General features: G+C 44.1%; 1 protein-coding gene across 2 annotated transcripts in view; it reads right to left on the bottom strand.

Moving 5' to 3' along the window:
* Atp10a (ATPase phospholipid transporting 10A (putative)) overlaps positions 1-20,178 on the bottom strand; it is a 183,802-nt gene extending 163,624 nt beyond the window's left edge. For both annotated transcript variants that reach the window (XM_076851272.2, XM_076851273.2), the window contains exon 1: positions 19,577-20,178. In XM_076851272.2, the coding sequence (XP_076707387.2) occupies positions 19,577-20,028 (452 nt within the window). In that variant the 5' untranslated portion in view covers positions 20,029-20,178. The remainder of the gene's footprint in view (positions 1-19,576) is intronic.
* Between the last annotated feature and the right edge of the window lie 255 nt (positions 20,179-20,433).

Here is a 20,433-nt window from a genome sequence, read left to right as displayed (position 1 = left end):
CTTGCCTGGTATGCACAGGTTGTAGGTTCCAATCTCAGTACTTCAATTAAAAAAATAATAATAAAATAAAATTACCCTTTGCTGAAAATGACAATGTTCATCTTTGGTTTAAGACAAACCAAAGGTAGATAAACCTTATTATCATTAACTTACATAATATGAAGAAGCCAAAATGTCAGAAACAAATGACACAAGGCCACAAAACACATATTAAGTGTCAAAAATACCTTTGTCATGCACCGTAATTACATATTTATTATTTACAATTGGTTATATGTCACATAGTTGCTTTTCAACATTTTCATTAAGAGGAGGAAGAATTGGCCATTGAATAGAAAAGACATTGAAAAAAGCAGACCTTGAGTTTTTTTCTCCACCACACATCTTTCAGCCAGCTGGAATCGAATCAAAAAGGAGGACTCGTAAACTGTGACCTCAAGTTAAATTATGATGCAACTAAAAGGAATTTTATGGGGTATTCCTAAACTGTGGATCTTGCCTCGGGTAATGAAACTTAAGAAAAATTTTCCTACTTATGACCATGTTCCTAATATATTAATTTTTATGATGTCCTACTTTCAAAAAAGATTGTTAATTTCTTGAGCAATCAAAAGTGAACCAAATAATTAAAACTGCTTTCCTTTAAAAATAATTTCCATCTTCCTGTGGGCTTTTAAAATGTAGAGAGAGCAAGCCTTATAATGGTACAGCCCCACCCTGTCCCTTACAGGCCCTTCCTGCTGCCCCATTCACCTTGAGTGGCAGAGGGCAGGAGGGCTCCTTGCCTGTCCACGCCTCAACCACATATCAGGGCAGACACAGCCCTGAGCTGGCTGCAGCACAGTTGGGTACCATGGACCCTCCAGACCTGTCTGTTGACGTGCTTAGCCCGACTTCAAAAGGAGATGCTTGGTGGAACTGGCAATCTGCATGACAATCTTAGAGACACATGATTTTAACCACTCTTTATCTTAACTGATAAATTTTGGTCTGGCTAATCTGCCTGTTCCTCCAATCACTCCAGTCCAGCCAACTGCAAGCCTCTGATTTTACAAGAAGGGTCACAACCCTGAACAAGGGTCATATGAAAGCAATGAATGAAAAGTTTCCATGAGAAAGATCCCCAAATTTAGGAAGAAGGTGTGGCACCTGTGTGTGATGTGGTAAACACATGCAGATCAAGACCCCTATTCTCATGCTCTTTGGCCAGCAAGTCTCAGGAAGCAACTTGTCATTCTGTGACTGCAGAGAATCAGAGCATGAACAAAGAGGATAGAGTACGCATAATATTAAGGGAAGATGGAGGTGAAATATTTAATTAAAAAAAAAAGGTCAAGAAGACAAAGTCAAGCTTCAAAATCCAGAAATCAGCACTCTCTCTGTGTGGTGTGTGTGTGCACACCTGTGCGCATGTGCATGTGGGCGCGCATGAACATATCAGAGGCCATGTTGATGATGGATGATAATGCCTGCCACCAACACTACCAGCACACACTGATCCTCCCTGGCACTCTTTCTCAAACTGCCCCAAGTTCACAGTCATGCCCCTGCTGCCAGTAAAACATGGCTCTTACTCTAGGCTCAAGAGGAGTCTTGATGTCAGAAGATAAAAGTTAGGATAGTCTCTAGGCAACAACATCAAAAACAGAACACTTGACCTACACTCAGCTGATACCAAGTCTCCTGAGCTTATTGTGTGCACCTGCCCATGGAGCAATGTGAGCAAACACCAGGCCAGTACCCCTGGACACCTGTACCACCTTGAGTTAAGGGGCCAAATCAATCTTCTTAAACTGCATGAGAGCAAACCACAAGGTAAATCAGGAAAATACTTGTTGCTCTGGTCACTACCCTGATTATGCAATCGAGGATAGGGCTCTAGAAAAGGGCATCCAAACCAAATCCATGCAAAATACCTCCATACATGAAAAGCACAAGATACTCAGGCAAATACCTGAATATCCACGCACATGGCAACTTGGATCACGTAGCCAAAAGATGGAAGCAACCCAAGGGGCCACTGATAGCTAAGGAGATAAACTGAATGTAGTATATTTGCACAATGGAATATTCAAGCCTTACAAAGGAAATTCTGACACATGCTACATCATAGATGAATCTTTGGGGCACCAGGCTAAGTGAAATCACACAAAGATAAATACTGTATGATTCCACTTGTGTGAGGATATTTACAGAAGTTAAAAATTCATAGATACAGAAAGTGGAGTGGTGGTTACCAGGAGCTGGGAAAGGTGGGAGGGGAGTAAGTATCTAATGGGCATAGGGTTTCAGTTAGAAAAAAATGAAAAAATTCTGGAGATGGATGATGGTGATGGTTGCACAGCAATGAATATCCTTAAAGCCACTGTGCTGTACACTAAAAATAGCAAAAAGAGCAAAAGTTATATATATTTTACTATGATAAAACAAAAATTTTAAAAAGGAAACTCTGACACATGCTACATCATGGATGAATCTTGAGGGCACTATGCTAAATGAAATAAGCACAATAAAGAGCATGCTTGATGGGCACCGGGGTGGGTGCCTGTGGAGCACAGCTCATGAACTCAGTGAGATAATAGCAAGTCCCCTGTGAGCATGTTGTTCATTATGGGATGGAAGAAAGTCAGAGCACCCCATTTCACATGCCTCCACTCTCAGAACTGACACCCACAGCACACAGAAGATCCATCCTTGTGCACACAGGTGGACATCCAAAGTGGCCGCAGGTTGCCTGGGGTTCTTTAAACTTTGTAAGTATCCCTGGATAAGAAAAAAATCACAAATGATGTGATCTAAAATGAGCACATCGTGAAGTTACTTGAGGATACTCTAGGCCAGTGGTCCCTGAAGAGATGCCAGACTTAAAATCACTGGGATACAGGGAAATACTGTAAATTTTGTCTGTAACTGCTATTTATCTTTCTCTTTCATTTATATCCTTGTAAATATTTTCCTTTCCTTTTCTTTTTGATGGAACTGGGGTTTGTAAATGTTTTAATGGAAGTAATACACAAAGAGACATGCACACACATAAATGCATTACATGCCTATAATTTATAAATATGAACAAAGTGAGTACATAAGCACAAATACTTTTTATTGATAGAGTGTAGTATCAACAACAGTTGGAGCCAACTGTGGTGCCCTACACCTGAAATCCCAGCTCCTCAGAGGCGGAGGCAGGAAGATCACAAGTTCAAGGCCAGCCTGAATAACCCAGAGAGAACCTGTCTAAAAATAGAAAACAAAAAATGCTGGGGATGTTGCTTAGTGGTTGAGCACCCCTGGGTTCAATCTCTATGCCAAAAATAATAATAATAATTAAAGACAATCAATTAGGGAAGACAAAACAGAAGCTTTGTTATAATGAACCAGCTACTGAAGAATCTGTGACATTTAAACTTTTCTATAAAGCAAACATACAGTTTCTTTGTCAACTATTTTGTTAAATTGGGGGTCCTGGCATTATCTGGGTAACTATCTGGCTTTAAACACTTGCTCGGAAGCCAGAAGTTTTTAATAGCTTGGTCACATCTACACCCTTTCAGGACATGAAGAGCAGAGGATGCTCAGGTCGCATAGCACACAGCAGCTCTGGGTAATGTCACCTGGGCCATCAGACCTCTACCACTTGTCCTGTTCCCTAGTTCAAAGGAGCTGAGGCCTCCCCTCCTGGGCTGACATCTCCTCAAAGGGTCAAAGAAGTAGTTTCCATCTCCTCACAGAACTGGCTAAGAGTTGTACTATACAAGTTCACAAAAAGTATACTGTACAAGAGAAATGTGAAGTTTTACCACTATTTCAATGGAACAAATGGTAGCTTTTTTCACTCCTATCATGTCTTCATGATCCCACAATGCAAAATGGAGACATTCCATGTATTCTCATCTAATGCAATTACTAGTCATTTTAAACTGATATGATCTCAATCATTAGCTACACACACACACACACACACACACACACACACACACACAAATGCTATAGTTTAAGAAGCTGATGTCTGTTTGTTAGACTCTCCTATAAATACAGGATGTATTACTTTTCTTTTGCTTCTGTAATAAATCACCACTAATCAGTAGCTTGAAACATACATTTGTTATCTTATAGTTCTGTGGTTCAAAAGTTTTGACCTGGGCCTCCCTGGAGTAAAAATCAAGATTCCAGCAAGGCTTTGTTCCTTGTGGAGGCTCCAGGAGAAAATCCATTTCTTTGCCTTTTCCAGATACTCACAATTCCTTGGGCAATGGCCCCTTCCCCCTTCTTCAAAGCAACAATGGCAAACTTTCCCCTTCTTATAATGCATCTTTCTGCCTCTTGCTCCTCCTCTTCCTAATTACACTGTGCTCACCAGGATACTCCAGGATAACTCCCCATCTCAATGTCAGCAGATTAGTAAGAAAGAGAAAAATCAAAATGGAGTGGGGAGGGCAGTGTTAATCAGATCTCAGACATGTCTCTGCACTGGACTGAACACACACCTATCCCTAGATGAGACCTAACCTTTGAAATATTGTGAACCTCTGCAGGTGCAGACCCTCTGTAAAATGGACCCCTTCCCCCAAACTACCCAGAGACTGAGACTACACCTAATCCCTTTCTAACAAGACACCTTAACTTTTGCCAGCACAGATCACAATTCTTGACTAACAAGTGATACAATTTCCAACCCCCTTAAAATAGAAAGTTATAAATACAAGCACCATTTTGTAAAACCTCAAAGCCCCAATTTCAAGACTGCTTGAATCTGGGTTTTCAAGAAGGCAATCCTAATCAATGTAATTTTCTTTGCTCTCGACTGTGTTGATTTTATTTGTGGTTGATGTGAGTAATCTCAACTGCAGCTACAACCAATTCCACTTTCTCATGTAACCTGGCATAGTCACAGGTTCTAAGGATGAGGACATGGACATCTAGGGAGGGAGCATTTAGAAATTTATTCTGCCTACCATACAGGTGTCCACCATGCCATGACTCACATATAATGAGGATTAGTTCAGGAATTAGTCTGCTCATTCAATCTGAGATGCTGAGTACCTGCTGTGTAGCAGGAACCATGGGGACAGTGAAATCTGCGGCTCCTAGAGTGGCCCAGTGAGTCAGGAAAGAGACTCCACCACTGGAAACTGCTAGAGCAAGGAAAAGGCAGTGGCAGGGACCTGTGGTTCATGGCCTTCAAGACAAGGGCTGGAGACAAGCTGAGAGTGACATGGGAGCCAGAGGGTACAAATGTGTGCACAGTGGCATAGAGAGCATGTGTCCCAGGGACCCCCACCCCAGGAAGGTCCAGGGCTGCAGTCTAGTGTACAGGAAATCTGGCCTCACTGGGAGATTCCAAGATTCAAAGACATAACATTTATAAACTGAAAAAAAAAAAAATCAGATGATGAGGTAGGTTGTGCCATAGCTGAGGGTCTAGCAAAGGCAGGAGTTGATAAGGTTAAGAGCATCCGAGGGATTGCCTCCAGCAGGATTGTTTTTAAAATGTAAGTTTTGTTATTATTCAAGTATGGCTAAGCCCACAGATCAAGGAGACAACTGTCTTTGAAAAGATAACTTGCTGGGGCTCTGGGTAGCTCAGTAGCAGAGCACGTGCCTAGCATGTGAGAGGACCCAGATCTAATCCCCAATCCCACCTCCACCCAGCCACCCACCCCTGCCAAAAAAAGCAAAAAAAGAAGAAGAAAGTGGGCAAAAAGTAGGGGTACATAGTCTTCAGGAAGAGAGGGCACAATACTCTAAATCATGCAGGACAGGAGGGAGGGACAGGAGGGAGCGTTTTTTTTATGGTCTCTATAAAAATGAATATGGAAGGCAGGGCAAGAAGCCTTAAGATTGGTTTGCATGAATAATCTCAGCAGGTGCTGGGTGTAGGAGCTGTCCCTAGGTGTCTGGTACTTAGACCTGACTATGGTAGTGAAGGAAGCCTGATAAAGAAGGTGGTTAGGGCTATGAGCTGGGACTAGTTGGTCTCCACATAGGTGGCACACTCCTAGGAGAGAGGTGTACACCTCTAGGGATTAGTGAGCCCTGGAAGGGGCAGATCCTCTGATCAGCAAGGCTGCAGGCATTAAAACATCAGTACATACAAAATGAAGACACAGCCAATAAAGGACTGAATAAGCAGGAACTGATTTAAGATGTTACTGCATGCAGGAGTTGGGGACAGAGCCAAGCATAACAGACACCATGCTCCCTCCACACTTCAGAGTCCCCTTCTCCAAGTCCCAACAGTGTTAAGAAGGAATTCCCATTAAGTCCTGGACTTCACAGAGGAATTAACAGGATAGGAAACTAAAGAGGGAAAAAGGGAAGTAAGACCACAACAAGGGAGGAGGTTAACAGTGATAGACGGTGAGCATGGCCACAGCTCAGGGACTCAGCTCAGCCTCCTATGTGAGAGAACACTGGAGCCTCTGCAAGAGTGGCCCTTTGGCTCACAGCCCACGCCACCAGCTAGAGTCTGCAATGCAGCCACCAAAGTGCAATGGAATGAGTCAACTTTTTAACCTACTTAAGGCAAAAAAGAAAAAATATATAGGACTGGAAATGTTGCTCAGTGGTATAACACTGGCTAGCATGCATGAAGCCCTGGATTCCATCCCCAGCACCAGAACCAAAAAATTAAAACTAAAACAAACAAATAAACAAAAACATGTAGGGAGAGATTAGAAGTTGAAACCGTTATGATGATGCAATAAATTTTAATACCAAAACAGTCCCTAGGAGTCATGGCACATGCCTGTAATTCCAGCTACTTGGAAGGCTGAGGCAGAAAGATTGCAAGTTACAGGCCAGCCTGGACAACTTAGAGAGACCCTCAAAATAAAAAAAATAAATAAAATAAAATGAGCTGGGGATATAATTCAGAGGTAAACCATCACTGGTTTCTATCCTCAATACCAAAATAATAATAGGGCTAGAGATGTAGCTCAATGGTAGAGCACTTGTCTACTGTGTACTAGGCTCCCTGGATTCTAATAAGTGTGTGTGTGCGGGGGAGGGGGGGATTCTTTGTTCAGAGAGATACCCCCAGGAACAGTAGCCTCCCCCTAATAACTCGCTCTCCTTCTATGTTGTATTTTCCCCTCAGCTTGTTCAGTTTTCTGAGTCAATAGATTTTTTTTTTTTTTTTTGGAGCCACTGTGCATTAGAGATGACAAAGACAAAGAATGGGGATGGATTTTGTCATTGAAACAAAATTGATTTCCAACTTGGCAAAAAACTACAGGGAGAGGCCCCATCTGTGTCTGGTATGATCTCTGGCTGGAACTTGGGGGGGAAAAAAAGCCCAGAAAAAGACTGTGACCACACCCTCTGGGTTGGCAGCAGGCTAGGATTCACCCAAGCGTGGCTAGTGAGTGGGCGTCTGCGCCAGAGCTGACCTGAGGACTCCACCTTCAATCCTCTCCAGCTACTGTGACTCACTGGGTCAGCTCTCCCTGGTCCAGGAGGCTGCAGGAAAGGAATGTAGGTAGAAGAACCCAGACAACCAGGGTGCATCTGTCATGCTCACCTCTCAACCACAGCAGAAACATTCTGCATTTATCACCAAGATCACCAAGGCATGGAGTGACAAAGGATAGAACTTGGAACCACAATGTAACTGTCTTCACCTTGACTTTTTAAAAATGTTATTAGAGGGCTGGGGATGTGGCTCAAGTGGTAGCGCGCTTGCCTGGCATGCATGCGGCCCGGGTTCGATCCTCAGCACCACATACAGACAAAGATGTTGTGTCCGCTGAGAACTAAAAAATAAATATTAAAAAATTCTCTCTCTCTTTCTCCCTCCCCCACTCTCTCTCTCTCTTTAAAAAAAAAAAAATGTTATTAGAAAATATATATTGGGGCTGTGATTGTGGCTCAGCGGTAGAGCGCTCGCCTAGCATGCTCAAGGCCCTGGGTTCGATCCTCAGCACCACATAAAAATAAATGAATGGAATGGAGGTGCTGAGTCCAACTACAACGAAAAAAATAAATAATTTTTAAAAAATTGTCAAGATGGAGCTGGGGATGTGGCACAAGCGGTAGCGCGCTCGCCTGGCATGTGTGCAGCCCAGGTTTGATCCTCAGCACCACATACAAACAAAGATGTGTGTCCACCGAAAACTAAAAAAAATAAATAAATATTAAAAAAACTCTCTCTCTCTCTCTCTCTCTCTCTCTCTCTGAAAAAAAAATTGTTAAGATCATTGTACTGTCATGTGTAACTAATTAAAACAAATTTAAAAAAAGGGAAAAAAAAGGAATATATATATTGGTGTAGATGTACTTTCAGCCAAAACGGTACTTACGGCTGGGGATGTTGCTTAATGATAGAGCACTTGCCTAGCATTTAAAGCCCCGAGTTCAATTCCCAGAACCACCAAAAAGAATCCTAGTGCAATGTTTTAAGACTTGAAATAACTTAGTTCAAGTATCTGGTGACACGCTGGGTTTTCTGCCATCCCATTACTCCTCACATACTGAATTCCTTTAGAGTCAGAAGTTTTCATGCAGGATAGCATGATGAGAGAAGACAAGCAGACACAGATGCTGGGGAGTGGACCAGGGGTTCCACAGAACTTTGGAAGTAGGGGGCCAGTCCAGTCAGACCAGCATACCCTCAGGTCTGTTCCCACCCTGGGGCCTTTCTAGGAAATTTCTATATTTCCAACATGGTGCAAATCTGGTGCTGAAGGACAAATAAGGCAGGACCACGAACTGACCTGCAGCACCTCACTATCAGAAAAGCAACGGGTCTCCAGAGCACTGATAGACTTCTTCTGAGAGGCCTTGTTGGCACAGCTCTGGAAGGAAGCCCTCTATTGTGGATCTAGGTTTATTTTCCTTTTGCAAACCAGAAACTTACTTTAGGTTTTTCATTTTCACAACTGTTAGTAAAGAAAAATGACGATTTCAAGCTGGATGTGGTGGCGCATGCCTATAATACTAGTGGCTCAGGAGGCTGAGACAGAAGGATGGCGAGTTCAAAGCCAGCCTCAGCAACATGGCAAGGCCCTAAGCAACTCAGTGAGACCCTGCCTCTAAATAAAATACACAAAAAAGAGCTGGGGATATGTCTCAGTTTTTAAGGCCCCCTGGGTTCAATCCCAGGTACCAAAAAAAAGTGATGATTGCAAAGACACAATTAAGTCAGTGAACTAAACTCATTTTTTTCCCCTATAAAATCTCCCCAAAAGGTTATTTCCAAATCCTATCAGATTAGTAGTACATAACACATTGTCTTTGCAATTATTAAGCAAACAACCTACTGTTACCATTTTTCATCAGTGTTTTATTCTACTGTGGTATATTTCAAAAGAAAATATTTGAGGGGCTGGAGTTGCGGCTCAGTGGTAAAGCATGCGCCTAACACATGCGAGACCCTGGGTTCAATCCTCTGCATCACATAAAATTAAATAAAATAAGGGTATTGAGTCCAACTACAACTAAAAAATAAATATATATTAAAAAAAGAAAATATTTGAGTCACCCAAGGTTATCCCTGGATCCTTGGCAATCCATAAGGTTTAGCAATAAGCTATTTTCAATATTTCAAAATGCTTTTCAGAAACTGAACATATACTTGTGATAAAACTAAACAGTCTAAATAATACCTAAAGAGCTTTGTTTTTGTTCATTTTGTTTTTGTGACAGTGGAGATGAAACCCCCGGTCTCATGCATGCTAGGCAAGTGCTCTATCATTAAACAACATCCCCAGCTGTCAGTGCCCTTTTGGCTGAAAGTACATCTACACCGTTGTCAGTGTCCTAACAATATAAACAAATATTTTGACCCAAAACTGAACAATACTAACAATAGTTGTAGCTTCAGTAATTACTAACAATGACTCTCATCTAATCTTTTCAAATGTTCACCTGCCCGTCAGGCATTGCACCCTTTGGGTGCATTACATCCCTTATTCCTTTCAGAACATCTAGAGGCTTTTATCCAACCCCTGGTTTAATAATATCTTCCTTCCAATTTAAATGAGGAGACTGGACCAAAGAAAGAAGTACTTGCCAGCATCTACCTGCTGGCAAAGGTTCTACCTTATTGAGGGAATTTTAATTATCCCTGGTTAACTTAAAATAGGTAAAAGAATTCCATTTTACCCTACAAAAATAGTTAAGTAATCCAAACTCCAGTATCCCCAGTGGAAAAATAACCAGAGGGTATGTGCAGGACAATACATAGAAACTGTACTCCGGGAAAATGCAAAACAAGTAAACATAGAAAGCCAAGCTAAGAGTATCCTAAAAAAAGGAAGAAATCAAAATAGCCTCCTCATTTTTCCTGTAAGTTCTTTCCCTTTGCTATATATGGCGAGGTAATTCTTGTACAAATAAGTCCAATGGCCTCCTCTATTACAGGAAATCAGCTGGAAGGAGCTGGACCATCAAGCTGTGGCAGGCAGGAGACTGACTGTCACACAACCTCTTCTCAATCTTCCCCAGTCAAGGAATACAACAGACACATGGACAAGCTTTGCCTTTCCGATGTTCTTCCAAAAATATTTTTCAGTGGGTGTTTGATTGGCCTTTGGGGATGGGACTATCCCAAGTGAGGCAAAGACATGACCTACCTGGCTCATGAGCACCAAGTATCAGGAACACTAGCAGTCACAATACAACTAAATATTTGCCAACACATCTGAAGGCAGTACTGCCCCCCAGGTTGAGACTACCTGACCCCTCCCTTGCAGGAAGATGTAACTTCTAGAGTTAAAGATGACCATAGTAAATCATCATTAAAAAAGAATAAAACTAGACCACGACAGGGCAGTCAGGAACAAGCACAGTGGGCTTCACAGAACAATGAAATCTACAAGAAAACTTCATTTAAAAATAACAAGACCAGGATGTTACAAAGCTCTGGGTTCCAACTCCAGCAAACTAGCCACACATCCCACCTCATCCCCCCAAAAAACAAGGCAAGTCTAGGCTACTTGGGAGGCCAAGGCAGGAGAATCACAAGTTCAAGTTCGGTCTCAGCAAAACATATATTATACAAAATAAAATTTTTTAAAAGGGCTGGGGAGCACAGTGGCACAGACCTGTAATCCCAGCAGCCCAGGAGGCTGAGGCAGGAGAATTGCAAGTTCAAAGCCAGCCTCAGCAACTTAGCAAGGTCCTAAGCAATTTAGGGAGATACCATCTCAAAATTAAAATAAATAAATAAATAAAAAGGGCTGAGGATGTGGCTCAGGTGGTTAAGCACCCCTGGGTTCAATCCCAGGTAGCAAAAAAAGTGTGGGGGAGCTGGGGACAGAGCCCAGTGGTACAGCACTTGCTTGACATGTGCAAGGCCTTGTGTTTGATCTCTAGTACCACAAACGGGAGGGGGCAGTGGAGAAGGCCACTTGTGGCTTCAGAAGTAAGAGTGGGAAATGCATAAAATAAGCCTGGGATGTGAACCAAATGAAATGATTAGAAGTTATATTTAAAGGACTCTGAAGTCAACTTGACTGATTCCTATTGACCAAAGAACATCAATTACAAAAGTAACCACAATGACCTCAAAACAATCAACCACATTCAAATCCATGTATTCATAATAATAACTTATAAAACCAAAAAGACAAAGACTGGATGTGTAGCTTAGTGGTAGAGTTCTTGACTCGCACACACAAGGTCCTGGAAACAATAAAAATAAAAAGTTTGCTGCAGGCAAGAGATCCTGCCATTAGTGGGGGTAAAAATTTGAGGAGAAACAAGATAGCAACAGAGTCTCAAGGCTCTACCCAGAAGATATTATGAATTGCAAAATGGAAAATAGTAAATGAACAGTGGAAAAAACCCAACAGACACCACCATGACCTCATGCTCAAGGTTAACACCATCAGCAGTAAAGGCATTTTGTCACCATTTCCCGCCCCCTGAAATCATATGCTGAGAAGGGCACACAATTTCTGTGGTATTCCTACCCAACTGAGATTGGCAAAATCTCAATCTAATTATGAGAAACAACAAGAGACCAACCCCAATTGAGAGGAACTCTACTAAATCACTAACTAGGAGGCAAGACCTCCAGGAGTGAGGAACTCCATAAATCCTCACTTGCATAAAAATGAAAAAGCAGTGGCAAAAATTTCCAAATGAACTTTGTCAGAACTCTGGATATTAACAAAGGCTTGCCACAATCTAAAGAGAGTTTACTCAATAATAACTTCTGAACCTCACCCAGAAAGTCAGCTGATTTGTATCCATCCCTCTTTCCCAGCTCTGTAGAATCCATAAAAACTAAAAGACTCCCAGCCACAGTTACCGTGAAAGCCAGCTGAAGGGGTCCTGCACACATGAATCTCAGTGGTATTGCACTTGCCTAGCAAGTATGAGGCCCAGGGTTCAATCCCCAGCACCACTTTAAAAAAAAAAAAATCAATGTTATACATTATCTTAAGCACTTGACAAACCAACACTGCTATTAATTAATTTATTTAGTTATTTGCCATTATGAGGATTGAATTCAGACCCTCACACTTGCTAAGCAAATGCTTTACCACTGAGCTATATCCCCAGTCCCCCTAACACTGTTTCTTAATAAAAACACTCAATAAAGTAGGACTATAAGGGAACTTCCTCAACCCAATAAATAGCATCCACAAAAACCTTCAACAAAAGCTGGGCTTAGCGGCACACCTCTGTAATTCCAGTGACTCAGGAGGCTGAGGCGAGAGGATCACAAGTTCGAGGCCAGCCTCAGCAACTTAGCAACCTGGCCCCTAAGCAACAATGTCTCAAAATAAAAAGTAAAAAAGAGCTGGGGACATTGCTCAGTACTTAAGCATCCCAGGGTTCAAGCCACAAAACCCTGGGGTGGGGAATACCTATAGCAAGGGCTAAGGGTGTTGTTCAGTGGTAGAGCACTTAACTAGCATGCATGAAGCAATATAATACCCTAGGTTGGATCTGATCCCAGGCTCCACCAAACACACACACACACACATATACACACACAGACCTAGCACCATACTTAATGGTGAAAGAAAGTCTTCTCGCTAGGATCAAATACAAGACAAGGATGCCTGTTCTTGCCATTTCCATTCAACAATGTCCCGGGGCTTCTTGCCAGGGTGTTTAGATAAGAAAAAGAAACATAAGGCATCAGGTTGAAAAGGAAGTAGTAAAACTCTTTTTTACAGATGACGTGATTGTATATTTAAAAGCCTAAGCAATCTACAAAACAAGTATTAGAAATAACAAATGAGCTAGCAAGGTGGCAGAACACAAGATCAATGTGCAAAACACATGACCACAGCCCATTAATACATTAATGAAAAAAACTGTTTAGATCTAAATAAAGATTGTTACTTAATGAGTACTTCTGGGGTTGGAGGTGTAGCTCTGTGGTGGAGTGCTTCCCTAACATGGACAAAGCTTAACTTCATAGTTTTGGTCTTTGTAATATAGTTAAGAATAAAACTTTAGCATTATATAAAATTGAATGAAGAGTGTACATGAATCCTATATTATTTTTGCAACTTTTCTGTATTTTCAAAATAGAAAGCTTAAAACTTTCAGAAAGCTTTAATTGGTTACTGCTGGAAAATTCTACTGACCAACATCGAGCACTTCTCCCTCCTTTCCTACTTTAGCTGGGGGATTATTAGATAAGTGGAAGAATTTCTTTACAAAAGTCTTTGCAGTGATAAATGAAAGAATTCAATCATCACCACCTTCCATCCCTGAACAAAGCAATGGATGTAGGCAATGATCCTCCAATGGCTGCCAACATCACACCAAGAGGCACAGTTGGATGGTAATGGCCTCTGATTCTGCACAGGCTCTCTAAGTGCAGAACACCACCTATGAATGAGGTTTTGACCAAAAGAATCATTTAAACCTGAGCTTCATGAAGCTCTGAGAAAGTGTCCAGACCCACCTTCCGTTTTACAACAGTTACAGTAGAGAGCAGCATGTTCCTGCAAAACCACACAGAATTGATGGCCATGAGCAGGCCTCGGGAAACCCCACAGGACAAATAACCCAGTTTCAGCAAAATAAACTGCAAAGGCAACAAAGAGAGAGAGGAAAAGTTTGAGGCCAGCCTCAGCAATTTGAAGAGACTCTTTGTCTCAAAGGATATAGCTCAGTGGTGAGTGCACATGGGAAACTCTGGAATCCTGAACTAACACAGAAAAATGGCTGAGGATGAGCTCAGTGGTAGCATGTCCTTGGGTTCAATCCCCAATACCACAATAAGTAAATATGTAAATAGAACACTTTGCTCAATTGTTAAAAAATGAAAAATAAGAATCAAGCCAAGAACCACGGGCTGCACTTTGATAGCAACCAAGTTTTTAGGGAAAGAAAGGTTCTTTTTCCACTATAACTTGACCACATGAGCCCCCAGATACAGGATATAAAGTAGATATCAAAAGAAAAATTATGGCCAGGCACAGTGACACACACCTGTATTCCCAATGGTTGGGGAGGCTGAGACAGGAAGATTGTGAGTTCAAAGCCAGCCTCAGCAAAAGTGAGGCACTAAGCAACTCGATAAGACCCTGTCTATAAAGAAACTACAAAATGGGGCTAAGGATGTGGCTCAGTGGTTGAGTGCCCCTGAGTTCAATCCCCAGTACCAAAGAAAAAAGAAAAATTATTTCCAAAAACATGGGAATAGCAATGTCAAAATATTCCTCAATCACCCCACATACTCATTCACACCTTCTGGGTCTTGTATTTGTGGCTACTTTTGCAAATATTTTACTCCAAATAATAAAAAAGATGTCAGGCTCCCCAGGGGAACAACGCTTTGCTGCTTTAAGAGGGAGAAGAGGAAAGAATATACCCCCAAAGCTAAGCACACCAGCAAGGAGGAGCTTGCTCACCAGGAAAGCGGGGAGGACACAAAGGAGAAAAGACAGAGGAGAAACATGATAATCGAAAACCCTGGGAAGAAAACAAAAGGAGGATTTTGTTAGGTAAGACTATCACGTTCTGTCTACCACTGAGCTATTCCAAAACAACAAATCATGAAGTGTACACGGGTTAGACTGGTAACCCTGGCAAGCTGGGGAATGCGGAGAGAATTGAAGGGAAGAGAAGTGAGGAAAAATAGGGCAATTCCTAAAGAAGCATAGAGCAGCCCTATCTGTTTTCCCAAAAGATAACAGAAGCATCACAAGTTTGAGGCCATCCCCAACAACTTAGTGTGGCCCTATTTAGTGAGACCCTGTCTCAAATAAAAAAAAATAAAAATAAAAAGGGCTGGGGATGTATCTCAGGGGTTGAGTGCCCCTTGGTTCAAAACGAGGGCCAAAAATTTAAAAAAAAAAAAAAAAAGGACAATGGAAGGATTATGAGGGGCGAGGGGCTGCTATCAAATCCCAGTACAGAGCCCAAAAGATTCAGGGGAAGATCATCACAGTTTATTTTGCAGAAATACTACTGCTTCCATCATCCTTGAAAGAGCAGCTGAAAGGTGCCATAAGATTATATTTAGGACAAGCCCCGGGATATAGTTTACTGGTAGAGTACATGTTTTACCATCATTCAATCCCTAGTGTCGCAAAAACAACGATAATAATGATGACATGCCAGGTGTGGTGGTGCACACCTGTAATCCCGGCATCTCAGGAAGCTAAGGGAGGAGGATTCCAAATTCAAGGCCAGCCCGGACAACTAAGTGAGACCCTGTCTCAAAATAAAAAACAAAAAGGGCTGGGTCTCTAGCTCAGTGGTAGAGCACCCCTGGATTCAATCCCCAGTACAGCAGAAAAAAAAATAATAATAATTATAATGATAAAAATAATGGTACAGGACAGGAGGTGTAGCTCAGTGGTAAAGCACTTGTCTCGCTTATGTGAGGCACTGGGCTTGATCCTCAGCACCACTTAGAAATAAATAAAGATATTGTATCCATCTACTTTAAAAAATAATAGTAGGGGCTGGGGATGTGGCTCAAGCGGCAATGCGCTCGCCTGGCATGCGTGCGGCCCGGGTTTGATCCTCAGCACCACATACAAAGATGTTGTGTCCGCCAAGAACTAAAAATTAAATATTAAAAAATTCTCTCTCTCTCTCTCTCTCTCTCTCTCTCTCTCCCCCCCCCAACTCTCTCTCTTAAAAAAAAATAATAGTAATGGTATAAATGATTGACTCATTGTAGATCCCACATCAGAATACAAAATAATGCCATCCTCCAGAGACAGAGTCAATGTCCCGAAATGCTGCATTAAAGCATGCTTTGAGCCGAGTACAGTGGCATGCACCTGTGGTCTCAGCTACTTGGGAGACTGAGGCCTGAGAATCACTTGAGCCTAGGAGTTTGGGGCCAGTCTCAGTAACATAAAAAGGAAAAATGGCCAACAAATCCTTTAACTGAACATAGCAACTAAAACAATGGCACCCTTGGAGACTTGGAGGGGACACAATACAAAATTGACCCCCATAGTTCTCAGCTATACTTCTGATTGCTCTGTATTAACCAAAGGCAGAGAACAGACTGTGGCCTGACATAAAAGTCTTTTCCTAGGCTGTCCTGGTACCAGATCCCCACAATCCCAGGCTTCATGTCCATGCCTCACCCTCATAAACCTAATAACCTGTTCTCAGTCTGTCATTGCCCTGACCCTGTCACAGGTCACCCCCTTTTCCTGTGACTCTTTACCTGCAGCATCTGCCTTCTCCTCTTTTACATAGTCACATCCTTCTGAGTCCTCATGCCTAGTCCCAGACTCCTGAGCACCTTGGGGAGGCTTCCTATCTTGTGGACCTAGTCCACAGCACATTCTGTTCCTACAGCAAGCCCTGGGTGGAGCCCAGCCTCCTCCTCCTTCAATCACCACAGCCTGGCAACACCCTTTCCAGAGCTTCAAGAACTGGGAGAATTTGACCTGCCTTTTGGGGAACAAAGAATAGAAGTGGGGCACTGAGCTGACTGTCCTCAGCACAGTTGGGAAATGAATGACAAATGCTAACAGCTTCTGCAGAAAAGGAAACAACCAACCAGGTCAGAGAGGGAGTGAAGACTCCATCTCTTCCCCACACATAACCACCATCCCTCCCTTGCCCACCAAGGAGTACCCCTGAGGCCTTCCCAGGTAGAAGGACCATTGTCTCCATAAGAAGTTAAGAAACTTGATTTAGGGGCTAGGAGGCTGAGAAGAAGGGGAACCTGGACGGTGTGGCCAAGTGGAGCTGAGTTTTTATAAGCCCATGAAGCCTTACAGTGAACACTATTTTTAGATTCCAGTCTCAGTTTTCTCATCCACAAAATGGGTATGATGATTACTATACAGTTCAAATGAAAATAAACTCTATCCTGAAGTCTAAGCACTTCTTAACTGAAAATAAACTCTATCCTGAAGTCTAAGCACTTCTTAAAAAGAGGCTTGTGGAGTTACAGGCTCAGTGATAACAGGAAGTGGCACGTGTACAAAGACTTAAATGAGCTAGAGCCCCACCCAAGTTATGCCGTGCAAAAGATAGGCAGGGCAGAGGAAAGGCATAGAGCTGTCTGGAGTGCTTTTAGAGAGACACTGAGAACATTTGTGTAAGTGGTGTCCCTCTCCCTTCCTTGATGAGACTTGTGGTGGACAGGAGCCAGGAAATTCCATGGCCCTTCCCATCCAGGTCATATTTGACAACTGGCCAGGGGCACCTCTTCTGGGCAGGCAGGGAGGTATTACTCAACTGTAGGCCACCACATAAGACTCACCTCCATGCTAATCCAGCACTCAGATTCCTGGGCTCATTCCCAGACCTGTTGAGACTAACACTTTAGAAAACTATTCCTTTAACAAACTCCTCAATGAATTTATGTGAAAAGTTTGAAAAGCACAAGCACAGGAATATTGGAAAAGCTATATAGTCAGAAAGACCTAGGTCAAATCCCATTAATGCCAAATAGCAGCTGGGTGAGCTTGGGCAAGTTACTTAACCTCTCTGAACCTGTTTATGCTATGTTTATGTAAATTAAATATGAAGCACAACCAATGCAGTGTTGCGAGTGTTAAAAGTACTCAAGTCAATCTGGACAATATAGCAAGACCCTATCTCAAACGAAAAGTACTCAGTGGGGTGTGGTGGGTACCTATAATCCCAGCAACTGGAAAGGCTGTGGCAGGATGATTATAAATTCAAGGCCAGCCTCAGCAGTTTAGCAAAGCCCTTCTTTGTGAGACCCCCCCCCAAAAAAAAAGCAGGGGGTGGGTAGCGCCTGGGGATGTAGCTCATTGGTAAAGCACCCCTGAGTCCAATCCCCAGTACTTCCACAAAAAATATTTTTTAAAAAAGTACTCAAGGGGCTGGGGATGTGGCTCAAGCAGTAGTGCGCTCGCCTGGCATGCATGCGGCCCGGGTTCGATCCTCAGCACCATGTACAAACAAAGATGTTCAAACAAAGATGTTGTGTCCACCGAGAACTAAAAAATAAATATTAAAAAAATTCTCTTTCTCTCTCTCTCTCCCCCCACCCCCACTCTCTCTTTAAAAAAAAAAGTACTCAAGTTCAGGGACAGACATTCATGGTCTTCTTCTAAGCTATTCTAAGAGGCAGGAACAATCATGAGGCCCATATAGTAGGGAAACTAACTATCTGTCACTGAGAGGTCAGGAGCTACCTAAGATTTCTTCAGTCACAATGGAGGGGGGACACAGCAAATGTCCTCCAAGAGGCCCATCTCCACCCCTGCCACAGGTCCAGCAAGGTAAACAGGAGGAAAAGATGGGCTGAGCCTTGGATGCAGCTAAGACATTTGCCTTCCTTGAGGGTGTCCCAGCGACTGGACACAGCTCCAAGATGGATCTACAAGCCAAGTGACTCTCCAACTGGAGGGTACAAGGGGAGAAGATGCAGTGGCATCCTGTACAGACCCCCACAAGCAAATGGAAAAAAAAGTACACTGATCCCCACTGGAAGGTCATTTCCTGGTATTAACCTGGGCAATCCCCTCAAAGCCTGTTTCCATTTGGAAACAAGTTAAAACTAAGAAAACTGAACAGGAGGAAGAAAGAAAAGAGAGAAGCGAGAAAGGGGAGGGGAGTAAGAGAGAGAGGGAGGGATGGGGACAGAGAGAACTGAGCAGCCACCTAAGAAATGGTACCCAGTCTGTGGCCTGCTCACAGGTCACATTAGTGTATGCACCAGCAGAGTTATTAACCATACCCTTCTATATGAACTTTGTGGTGGTTTCACTCTGCTGCTCCAAGACAAGTTACTTAAGTCTTAGTTTCATACATTCTGGTCCACGGAGCCCGGCCAAGAACTATAGCAGGAACTTCAGTAGTGCTGGGAATGAAGTACTCAGCGCCTGCCAAATTGCAGCCCTGGGATTATTCTGTCTCCAAGGCGGAGACAGAGTGACAGTCCCCGACAGAGGATCCTCCACATGGCCGTGCATCTAGGTCTCCCTGCTGGCCACAGAAACAGCCGCTGAGGGGCCTTAGAGACTCAACGCCTGGACCTAGCACGCGGCTCCAGTCATTATGCCCCAAGCCGCCGGACCTCTGTCCTCAGCTGTTCTACATGACTCCCCTGCCCCATGCCAACCCTGCCCAGTGGCAAACTGCATCCAAGTTCCCGGAAGAGCCCAGACCCTACGCGGACCCCCGCGCTCCCCGCCCAGCCCTCCAGGCTCACCTGCTGAAGACCAGGCAGCCCAGGTGGTTGATCTCATGGTCCGAGCGGTAGCGGCTGTAGTCTTCCCACAAGTCCTTGAAGGCCGTGACCGCCAGGATGAACAGCACGGGCGCCAGCGCCAGGCCAGGCTGGAAGGCGTTCACCGCCGGCACGAAGTTGAGCAGCGCGATGAAGACAAAGTACACGTTGGCCAGGCGGTGGAACTGCTCGAATAGATTCTTGGGCAGGAAGGACAGCAGCGTGTACTTGGTGGTCTTGAGCCGGTTGTCTGCCAGGTGCTGGACACACCCGAGCCGCTGCAGCCGTTCGCCCTTGGTGGCACCCGCCACAGAGTCCTCCGCGCTCGGGGGCGGCAGCAGGTTGGAGCGCACCGTGCGCGTCCTGCCCTCCCGGCGGCGCCACCGCCTCCCCGGGGGCTCGGGCTCCTCGGCTGACCCCGACTCCCGCTGCATGGCCGCGTGTCGCCGCGCCCGGCTGCTCCGCCGCTTGCGCCAGCCTCTTAGGTGATCATCGCCGGCCACCCGGGCGCGGCGGCGCGGGATCCCCGCCTGCGGGACGCACAGAGATCGCGGTCAGCGCTCCGCCCGCCCCGCCCAACCCGCCCGGTCCGTGTCCAGCCTCCAGCCGCCGGTCGGCAGTCCCAGCAGGGCGAAGGCGGGGCCCGGCGCAGCCCGGCACAGAAGCCCCCTTGTACTCGCGCCCGCCCGCCAGCCCGCCTGGGCCGTTTCCGCCGAGGTGGCTCCTCCGCCCCGCCCTCGCTCGGCTCCCAGATTCAGTCATTCCGGAGAGCGGGAAACAAAAAATAGCCCGAGTTAGAAACTTTAGAGGGATTTGGTTTCATTTCCCAGAAGTATAAT

The sequence above is a fragment of the Callospermophilus lateralis genome, chromosome 3 (genome assembly GCF_048772815.1).
Source record: "Callospermophilus lateralis isolate mCalLat2 chromosome 3, mCalLat2.hap1, whole genome shotgun sequence".
In the NCBI taxonomy this organism is placed as follows: Eukaryota; Metazoa; Chordata; class Mammalia; order Rodentia; family Sciuridae; genus Callospermophilus; species Callospermophilus lateralis.
Note: the sequence above shows the minus strand (reverse complement) of the source record. Positions and strands in the feature narration are given on the sequence as shown.